This window comes from Mastigoproctus giganteus, chromosome 10 (genome assembly GCF_048544385.1).
Source record: "Mastigoproctus giganteus isolate SK-2022 chromosome 10, ASM4854438v1, whole genome shotgun sequence".
Lineage (NCBI taxonomy): Eukaryota > Metazoa > Arthropoda > Arachnida > Uropygi > Thelyphonidae > Mastigoproctus > Mastigoproctus giganteus.
In genome coordinates this window covers 926,623-937,384 of record NC_143584.1, presented here as the reverse complement: position 1 = coordinate 937,384, position 10,762 = coordinate 926,623, and the positions used below count along the sequence as shown (strand labels likewise).

The 10,762-nt window shown below is 45.0% G+C and overlaps 1 protein-coding gene across 1 annotated transcript; it reads left to right on the top strand.

Annotated features, from left to right (window-relative positions):
* Positions 1-1,212: 1,212 nt before the first annotated feature.
* Positions 1,213-3,364, top strand: LOC150078611 (glycogen-binding subunit 76A-like). The gene has a single exon (XM_090383507.1). The coding sequence runs from the start codon at positions 1,391-1,393 to the stop codon at positions 2,912-2,914; it is 1,524 nt and encodes a 507-aa protein (XP_090239633.1). The 5' UTR covers positions 1,213-1,390; the 3' UTR covers positions 2,915-3,364.
* Positions 3,365-10,762: the final 7,398 nt, after the last annotated feature.

Sequence of the window (10,762 nt, the reverse complement as noted above, 5' to 3'; positions counted from 1 at the left end):
TGATTAGTAAAGAGATTCGAAAACCCGTTTTAAAATTAACATGTGTTTTTTTTTTTTTTTTTAGACCGACAGTAAACCTGATAACAAGCTTACATTATTAGAAAAGCGATAAAATCGCCTTAAAATTAGAATTACAAAAGATATTTTAACTGCACAATTGAAAGGCGAGAATTGTGGCTCTTTCAACCTTCTGGAAAAGGCCCCAGTTCGAATCTTGTCCCGATGGGACGTCGCAAAGAATTTTTTGGTCTTGCCTTTTTTTTTTTTCAAGTAGGGAGTGCGTGTTTTGTTTTAGTTTTCCACCCCTCCGGGAAACTCGGATATGTCGTCGAGCAAACCGAATGGAGAATACGCGCGACACAGACGCGGTGGCAAAGAAACTATTAGGCACCTCATAGCCTCAGTTACTTTGGCATTTAACGTAACCCGATTTTACCGCTACCAAAACGAGCGCGCTAATTACGTCTCTGCTGACGGAGTTCGCGTAAAAGTCGTAGCTCGAGGGTTATGCTTTTCGTCGAAGTTGTTTTGAAAATATTGAAAGTGCAACGCACATTCGAAGATCACGCGTTAGAATGGCGCGCGAACGTTTTAAAGACAGTTTCGGGCAAAATATATCGACAAGGGTCACTTTTATTTCTCATTTTAATATTTCGTCGTGTGTGACGCGGAAGGAGGTACTTTTCGAGTAATCGTAGGAAGTTATTACTTCCCACCCCCCCTCCTTCCGTCGGATATTTCCCTCATTCCCCCCCGCAGAGTACGGGTGCAGTGGAGGCGGTTGCGGCGATTTAACCCGGAATGAAAAGTTTTATTAAATTTTAAAATAATTAACGTCAAATGTGGGTTTTAATGAGTTGTCGCCTGCGGAAGTTGAACGGACAACGGAAAGCGGAAAAATCATTTAAAGTGGGGCTGGCGGGAAAGCGGCCACATGAAACCACACGAGCAACGAAATGAAATTACAAGTTTGTAATTGTAATTTGACATTGTTCACCCCCTCATCGCCATTTTACCAGCGATTTAGGGCGGTGTAACGATTGTTCTTTGGCGAGGAGTTCGGTTCGGCAAAACCGCTTAATAAACGCGAGTTCACTTTCTAGACAGAATTCGAAGGCGCTTCGCAATCGATATCTCTCGGACCGAGAACTGCCATCTAGCGGCAATGTGCGCATTTAAAAATCGCCATGAGAGGATGTGAAGGGCATTTGTCGGTCACAGGTTAGCGGATGCTTGTTTGTTTGGGTGGCGGGCCGACTGCTCGTCGTGTGCCAATTAAGGCTCGCGTCAGGAATTGTCACCACGGTTAACGCGGGCGGCCGAGCACCGACAAATTAATTCTGCACGCGCCACGTCCTATCGGCTAAAGATAGCGCCGCCCGACCTCGCGATGACTGGAAGCAACCGCTGGGATATCTCGTGCAGCCTCAACTTCGCCAGTTGCCGACTTCGAGCGGAGACCCTCGCCCGTCAGCTGCATTCCTCGCTGTGGGCCACGCGAAGAGCGGAATACCAGCGCGAGACGGAGCAGTGTCTTTTTCCGACGAAGCCCGCACTCGCCACGGCCGGGAATTATGGGACCGACAACTGTGCGTTTGTGAACGGCCACTGTTACGCAATGTCGTTGTACGAAGATCACGATTCGGACGAGTACTCGCCTCCGTCGACCCCCGAAGAAAAAGTGATCGTAAACCCGCCGCTCTCCACGCCAATTATTACGGCGAAAAATGAAGTGAACGGTGACGTCAGCGTACCACGTGAGGCAAATTCTTACGAGCGCGACCCTCCACGTGCTGCGCAGTTGCATTTAAGCGGAACACTTGGCGAAGATGTTGTCAACAGCGAAGCCGACATGAACAGCGGTGCGATGCTCGATAAGGACGCCATCGGTTTGGCATCCGAAGTTTGTTCCAAGCTGCGATTCTATCAGGTCACCCAAATAAATGGCAGATCGGGGCCCTCCCAGCCTCAGGCCCCCGAAGAAAACGATGCCGGCGCACTCGAGGATGCCTTAAATGGCCCCGTGACCCAGGTGAGTAGCGAAGAGTGCGATGTGAAAAGCGCAGGAAGCGCTCTCCCCGATCATCTTCCGTTCGAGAAAGGTCACGCCTCTGGCGATGCTGTCGGGAGCTCTGCTTTGGGGCGAGTGCCATCGAGAGAGCGACTCTCCCTTAAGATCGACAGCCCGGAAAAACCACCTCGTCTCGTGCGTAGTACGTCGCTAAAGTCTGGTAAAACCCCTCCCGGAACTCCCCACCAAAAGAAGATCGTCAAGTTCGCCGATGCCCTCGGACTTGACCTGGAGGCCGTGTGGCACGTCGTTACCGAAGACATCCCGAACGTCCCTGCATCGGCGTTCTCAGACCTGAATGTGAAGGGCGACGGGGGCACCATCTCCGTGCCTGGGGTCACGAAGGAGCCAGCGACGCTAGTGATTACGAATTCCTTCGTCGTGCCCCCTTTCACAACGAATGAACCGAAGTTCACCCTCGTCCCGCTATTTCCTCAGCCCATCGCCGACCCGCAGTTTCTGAACCGGGTTCGCTGCCAGAAAGTGTGTCTGGAAAATGTGTCGGTGGTTTCGGGGTTCGTCGTGCACGGAGTAGTGCGAGTTTTGAACGTGAGCTACGAAAAGAGGGTGACCGTCAGATTCTCGACGTCCGAATGGGTCAGGAGCCAAGACCGTGCTGCGGACTACGTCGTTGGATCGTGCGACGGTTTCTCGGACAAATTCTCGTTCGAACTTCGTGTGCCCCCGCTCAGTGACGGCCAGCGACTGCTATTTGCTCTTCTGTACGAGGCGAACGCGCAGGAATTTTGGGATAACAACGGCGGTCAGGACTACTCGCTGCGATGCCAGGTGGACACTTCGCGCACGGACGCCTCGGGCCGGTGGCTTCATCACTTCATGTGAGTCGAGTTCGTGACGTTGCCGCAACCCGCAGACAGATTTCTTCTTCGTGCAGGTGCTCGAGAGGGCGTGCACCGACCAGCTACACCTTCTTCGTTAGTGGACGTGAAGCCGATTCGCAGCAGACGTAGGTGAGCCGCTTCTTTCCTTTTCTTTACCTTCCGCCGCGGCAGAGAACAGCACGTGCAACGACGCCAGCCTCCAGTCGGACAGCTGTCCGTTAGCCAGCGACAGACCCTCGAGTGTAGTCCGAGTTCCTGTTTTTTGCCCGCTACGACGCAAGTGCCGCTTTACTCCAGCGGAATGTCCGGCGACAGCATTCCCGAACTCGCCCTCTCGGGCAGAGGGTGACCTTTCCTGTTTTTGTACGTTTTAGGCACGCCCCTGCAGAAGCCCGCTTGTACATAATGTGTAAATGTGAATCAGCCGACGAATAAATGTACGATGAATGAACTTTGTGTGCGTCGCCTCCTCTTCACAATTTGCACCCACACTCCACTCAACACTTGGGGGGGGGGGCATCTGTTCAGACAGTAATCGGGTTCTACGTACCCTATCGGGTATGTTGACACTACATCGCGAAGCAGCTGAACATTGCGCCCTCTTCGAACTGAAGTCGAGTGACAGTTTGAAATCGGGCCGAAGGCGCTCGCTCGCTCGAGCGAGCGAATGAATTAATTAAAAGGGCCGCGTTTGTGTGATAACTTATTACTTAGCCGAAAATCGTAACCGAACATCTGAAAGTTCGATGTAAGACGACCAAGCTACACCGAGTGACAAAATTATCGTTAATTTGTGATCTGCGCACTTAGTTGTGTTTTTAAAAATTATCGTTAAAATTGGACCGAACTGTCACCGTTTTCATTTTTGAATTTCAGATTTCACCGATTTTTTTTTCTCAATGGGAAAGTTGTTCGTCGTGCTCGGTTTGTTTTCTCACTTAAACGTAAATAAATTATTATTATCAGTTTATTCAACAAACACTCCCGTGTTTGTGGAAATCCAGTTAAACGAGTGGCATTTGAACGAAAATTTCACCCGAAGAAAAATATTTGCGGACCTTGGCCGACTTCCCTTGTAATAATGCTTCGTGAGCGTCCTTTGAGTTCAGAAGAAAAATAAGTGCGCAAATTATTGATTTCCGGATGCGAAATTTATAACTCTCCCTCGTATTGTGAATACGCCTAAGTTGGGTTCGATTAAAGAAAGTTTTTATTTATTTAAACTACAAAACGGCAAACAAACATGCTTTAGTGTGCATCAACTAAAATTAAATTCCACAGCTCAAAAGCAGACACTTCGAATACAAATTTCATCGGGTAAAAAATGGCAAAAGTACATAAATGAAGAAAAAAAAAAATTAAAGACTCAGGTAAGTGGTGCGGTTGGGGATTTTAGCTGCCTCTTGAAGTGTCCAGGGGTATCCAACATCTCCAAGCTTGCCGTGTTCATTGATCTTGTTACAACATATCCATAATTTGTTCTTGCGTGGGAATGGTTTCAGCAGTGGATTGTTTCTTAAACCTCTTTTCGGTGCGTTGAAGTTAATTTGGGAGACGAGGTGAGTGAGGGCAATTTATGGTACCATTTACCAGCTGGCTAAATAGGCTTTGTCTTTTCTTTCTTGCAGCGTTTCAAGGCCATACAGGATCAATGAACACGGCAAACAAATCTTGTAGAGAAAGATGAATTAGTACAATTGATTGAAGAGTCCGTTAACTCTTAAGAAATCCTAGTTTTTTGCTGGCTGCCCTCCCTCCTTCACAATGTTCGAGACGTGGGCATCAAAGGAAAGCGGTGTTTTGATGAAAATACCCAAATTTGTGGCAGAACTAACTTTTTTGATCACTTTGTTGTTGATGCAATAAAAGTTTTTTTTTTTTTTTCGTGTACATTGTCAAAACTCATCACTCACACTTATTTTTGTTGACAACCATTTATTCTCCTTCAGCCACCGAATTACTCGTTGCAGAGCTTCGTTAAGAATGGTACAGTCGTTGGTATTGCGAATGTCGTCTCCAAATATGTTCATTTGGGGGGTGTCCAAGAGTACTTGGCAGTTCGTTGAGGTAGATCAGAAATTAAAGGAAGCGGCAATAGAATTCAGGCTCGCACCCACCGTTTTGGACATTTTGCACTTCACCTCCTGCGCTTAGTCTTCCCTTCCCCCTTTCAAAATAACGGATGATTCCAGACAATGAATTCGCGCGCTGACCTACTTACTTTTCATAATGATAAAAGAAAGGCTGAAATCGAAGAAACCGGTTTTCGCTCATTTGTCAAAATATATATATCTCTAAAAGAATTAGTTTTCACATTAATAAGAATTTTCTGGATAAAGTAGAATATGATACGCTATCCCATAGATCATTGCGAGGAGGGTGATTGAGAGTCCATTAGCCCTTTTACCCATTGCATTCCTCGCAGTGATTTCCCCACCCCTCACCCTGAACTAAAGTCCAGTAATTAGCTGCCTATCAAAGCAACGCGTAGGAGGAGCTAAAAGGCGGACATTTAAGTAAAACGAAGCGAAATCACCCCTTCTATACGTGGCCGGAATTTATTCGAAATAATTTCAAGTGATATTTATTTGGACGAAATTTCCGTCCAACGAATGTTTCAGAATATCAATGAATTTTCTGTCTGCGAAACAAAAGACAACTAACCAGAGCACCAGACCCAACGCCATGAATCAGGTCCAGCACCCCAGCTGCTATGCAGAGGTAGAAACAAAGAGTGAAACTCCACGAAGACAATCCACTCACCAGGTTTGCCTCTCAAAGAAAGGCTCTGAGAACAGTTCTTGCAAAAACAGCAGCTGAAAACTCCTGAAATGAATTAAAACAGTCACGAGTTGCAAAAGTAAATGCGCTGTATCAAATGATAAGTGAGGAATATGTGCCATCAAAACTTCATACTTTTTTGCGTCCGGTCTGGTGCTCTAAAGGTTCTATTATCCATGGCGTATAGTTGGAGATTTGCTGGATAGTACCTTTAATGGTTTTCGAGGTTCCAGTGCATGTGGAACAGCAACTGAGGAAATATTCAGTTGAACTGTGATTTTTGAAGTTTATAGTTGTGCCATCCAGACTATTGAATATTATTGTTGTTTTATTTTACATATATATATATTTTTTTCTTTTCTTTTTTTTTTTCTGTGCTAGCTCCCAAGGAAGGGGCAACCCAGGGCGCGGGATTGCTGGCATTCACCGGTATTGCACTACCTCCAGTGGGTGCCGGATTTCATGCGCGAATTGCGCTACAGTAAAATCAGACTCGAGTAATTTAACATACTTTTCCAGGCCTGCTTTGTAAAGACTATATATTCCCAAGTTCTCAAGGTAGATTTGGGCTTATGCCTTGGAGCTACCCTGATTAAGAACACACACACACACACGAGAGTTTAATGTTATGTCAGATCATATAATTATATGTATATAAATCATGTATATACTTTTATGTACATAATCTTGAGACTGTATATTGTGTGTAATTAATAAATTAATGAAAAATGAATGTCTGCAAAACAGAAAATTTTTTTTGTGTCGTCCAGTGTGGATCTTGTGCAGTGAACGTGCTTCTCCTTTTTGAGATATTTAATGCGTTCATTGACAACCCCCTTATGTGTAAATATGCGTACCTAGAAGTTAAAGTTGAGTTGAGTTCATAGGTGATTTTTTGGTTGTTGGGACCGTGGGGTTGTGGAATTATTTGCGTGAGATTATATTACAAAGTGAGTAATTGATTTCATAGTCGTACATTGCATTGCATAGTGCTTATACAAATATCACGGAAATCTCCCATAGACTTTGTATGGGTGATAATGGCGACTTGAAATATTCAATTTTTTGAAGTTGCTCATGGAGACGGAAAACATTTACTAGCGCCATCTCAGTATTTTGACTTAAAACCGTATGTTCATTATTCTCCAAACAGGCCTCTGCGGTTGGGTATATCCATACTGTTTTTTTTGAGTCTTTTTCACCAACCTTGCGTAGAATTAAAACACCAGGGAAACTAAACTTTTGATAACTGATTTATAATAAGTCAAAATACCCGCATCTACAACAAATTTAACTTTATAAAAACTCTACATATAAATTATTAAAATCTGCTACATTACAATCAATAAAATGCATAAAATATACTGATTAAAACGATAAAAACCGTAGCTTTCAAAGGCTCAGCCTTCTTCTTCAGCGGTAAACCTTGCTATGCAGTACCACTTTAAATATCAGCAGGCTAACGGTACTCCTCACGTGTTTCCATTCTCGTGTGCTTCGTTCTCTCGCGTTGTGGAACTGGAAGTGGCTCGAGTGGAAGCCACACGGAATCGTTCATCCCTTTTGAGGATAGTGGTCTCAAAGATGGGATGAATCCGCGTGCCTCTATCCCTATTTATGTTAATGGTAGAACAAATCCGCAAACTCTCGAGCCACTTACGGTCCCAGAACTTATGCGCCCGATCGGTGATGATAGCATCGTCCGGGGAGATCTGGTGTTGCTTCTCCCAAAAATGCTCGGCCACGGCGGACTTGCCATATTCCGCATTTCTTATTGCCTTAGTGTGCTCCCCCAAACGATCTTTAAGACGGCGTTTTGTTTCCCCTACATAACACTCCCCACAATCCGGGCATCTAATGCTATATACGACCCCACTAGTGTTCTCTTTTTTAATGGGGTCTTTAACCTGAGACACGATTGTGCGCAGCCTCCGTCCTGGAAGCTGCACACAACGCGTCTGGTACTTTCTTAGTATTCTAGCTATATGATCAGTCAAACCCGGGTAGTAGGGAATGTATGCAGTGGCTATCGGTGTAAATGGCTCGCCTCTCCTCTGATTTCCTTTAACATATTTCTCTATAATCCTCCGGGGGTAACCACATTTTGCAAGATCCGTCGCGACCCGTTCATACTCTAATTTTCTATCATCGGAGGTACTGCAATGTGATTTTGCTCTTTCAACTAAAGCTCTTACCACACTGTTCCTATGATGGTTGGTTTGGGCTGAGCTGTAATGCGCATACTGCCCTTTACACATGGACTTCCTAAACACCCTAGTCCTCAGCTGTCGACCTTCTCTACAGACCAACACATCTAGGAACGGCAAAACTCCTCCTTCTTCCACCTCCGATGTAAATTGTATGAATGGGGAGAAGCCATTTAAGCTGTTCAACACTTGATCCTCACTCCCCTTCCGAATGATTGAAAACGTATCATCCACATACCTTTTCCAGGGGCGCATAGGGAGAACACTAGCATTAAATATTCTGGCCTCGAGCTCCTCCATAGCTAAATTAGCTATAATTGCGCTGATGGGGGAGCCCATGGCTGCACCATTAACCTGTTTATACATAGTATTATCAAATACCATAGTGGTACTTGAGAGGCATAACTCTATTCCTTTCTCAATATCCTCTAGCTTTAGCTGTGTTCTAGTACTTAGGGTGGTGTCCCTCTGTAATGCCAAGCGTGCACACCACACCCCATGATCAATCGGAATACATGTAAATAGCGATTTCACGTCGAAGGAAATCATGATCTCATTTTCTTCTATGGGTTGGCTTCTAATAAACTGCACAAAGTCTTTACTATCTTTAATACTGTATTCTGAAAGTCCCACTAGTGGGGATAACAATTTGGCTAAGAAACCAGAAAGTGCATAGGTTGGACTGCCTATAAATGAGACTATGGGTCTAAGTGGCACATCCACTTTGTGAATTTTAGGCAAGCCATAAAATCTTGGCATTTGGCTACCTGTAGCGCGCAACATCCAATACTGTTCCTTAGAAATTTTGTTGGACTTAAGCCAACCCTGTACCATACCGTTCACTTGGCGTTCCAAACTATGGGCGTGGAAAGGGCTATAAGCAAACTTCCCGAAGCTACAGCTAATGAAGTTCGAGTAAAAGTAGCAGCGATCCTGAGTCAAGCTAAGGATGCCCCCTCCAATCTTAATGTGAAGCAAAGAATTGCGCTAAGAAGCCTTAAACAGGATGATAGCATCGTAGTCCTACCCGCGGACAAGGGTAGAGCAACTGTGGTTCTTGATAAGGAAGCATATAGAAGTAAAGCGTTGTGTTTATTGGAAGATCAGATGACTTATAAAGTTATTCAGAAAAGTCCTCTTCTTAGTTTGGAACGCCAAGTGAACGGTATGGTACAGGGTTGGCTTAAGTCCAACAAAATTTCTAAGGAACAGTATTGGATGTTGCGCGCTACAGGTAGCCAAATGCCAAGATTTTATGGCTTGCCTAAAATTCACAAAGTGGATGTGCCACTTAGACCCATAGTCTCATTTATAGGCAGTCCAACCTATGCACTTTCTGGTTTCTTAGCCAAATTGTTATCCCCACTAGTGGGACTTTCAGAATACAGTATTAAAGATAGTAAAGACTTTGTGCAGTTTATTAGAAGCCAACCCATAGAAGAAAATGAGATCATGATTTCCTTCGACGTGAAATCGCTATTTACATGTATTCCGATTGATCATGGGGTGTGGTGTGCACGCTTGGCATTACAGAGGGACACCACCCTAAGTACTAGAACACAGCTAAAGCTAGAGGATATTGAGAAAGGAATAGAGTTATGCCTCTCAAGTACCACTATGGTATTTGATAATACTATGTATAAACAGGTTAATGGTGCAGCCATGGGCTCCCCCATCAGCGCAATTATAGCTAATTTAGCTATGGAGGAGCTCGAGGCCAGAATATTTAATGCTAGTGTTCTCCCTATGCGCCCCTGGAAAAGGTATGTGGATGATACGTTTTCAATCATTCGGAAGGGGAGTGAGGATCAAGTGTTGAACAGCTTAAATGGCTTCTCCCCATTCATACAATTTACATCGGAGGTGGAAGAAGGAGGAGTTTTGCCGTTCCTAGATGTGTTGGTCTGTAGAGAAGGTCGACAGCTGAGGACTAGGGTGTTTAGGAAGTCCATGTGTAAAGGGCAGTATACGCATTACAGCTCAGCCCAAACCAACCATCATAGGAACAGTGTGGTAAGAGCTTTAGTTGAAAGAGCAAAATCACATTGCAGTGCCTCCGATGATAGAAAATTAGAGTATGAACGGGTCGCGACGGATCTTGCAAAATGTGGTTACCCCCGGAGGATTATAGAGAAATATGTTAAAGGAAATCAGAGGAGAGGCGAGCCATTTACACCGATAGCCACTGCATACATTCCCTACTACCCGGGTTTGACTGATCATATTGCTAGAATACTAAGAAAGTACCAGACGCGTTGTGTGCAGCTTCCAGGACGGAGGCTGCGCACAATCGTGTCTCAGGTTAAAGACCCCATTAAAAAAGAGAACACTAGTGGGGTCGTATATAGCATTAGATGCCCGGATTGTGGGGAGTGTTATGTAGGGGAAACAAAACGCCGTCTTAAAGATCGTTTGGGGGAGCACACTAAGGCAATAAGAAATGCGGAATATGGCAAGTCCGCCGTGGCCGAGCATTTTTGGGAGAAGCAACACCAGATCTCCCCGGACGATGCTATCATCACCGATCGGGCGCATAAGTTCTGGGACCGTAAGTGGCTCGAGAGTTTGCGGATTTGTTCTACCATTAACATAAATAGGGATAGAGGCACGCGGATTCATCCCATCTTTGAGACCACTATCCTCAAAAGGGATGAACGATTCCGTGTGGCTTCCACTCGAGCCACTTCCAGTTCCACAACGCGAGAGAACGAAGCACACGAGAATGGAAACACGTGAGGAGTACCGTTAGCCTGCTGATATTTAAAGTGGTACTGCATAGCAAGGTTTACCGCTGAAGAAGAAGGCTGAGCCTTTGAAAGCTACGGTTTTTATCGTTTTAATCAGTATATTTTATGCATTTT

Excerpts from the sequence above, each read along its gene's own strand:
- LOC150078611 (XM_090383507.1), top strand. The coding sequence starts at position 1,391 with ATGACTGGAAGCAACCGCTGGGATATCTCGTGCAGCCTCAACTTCGCC.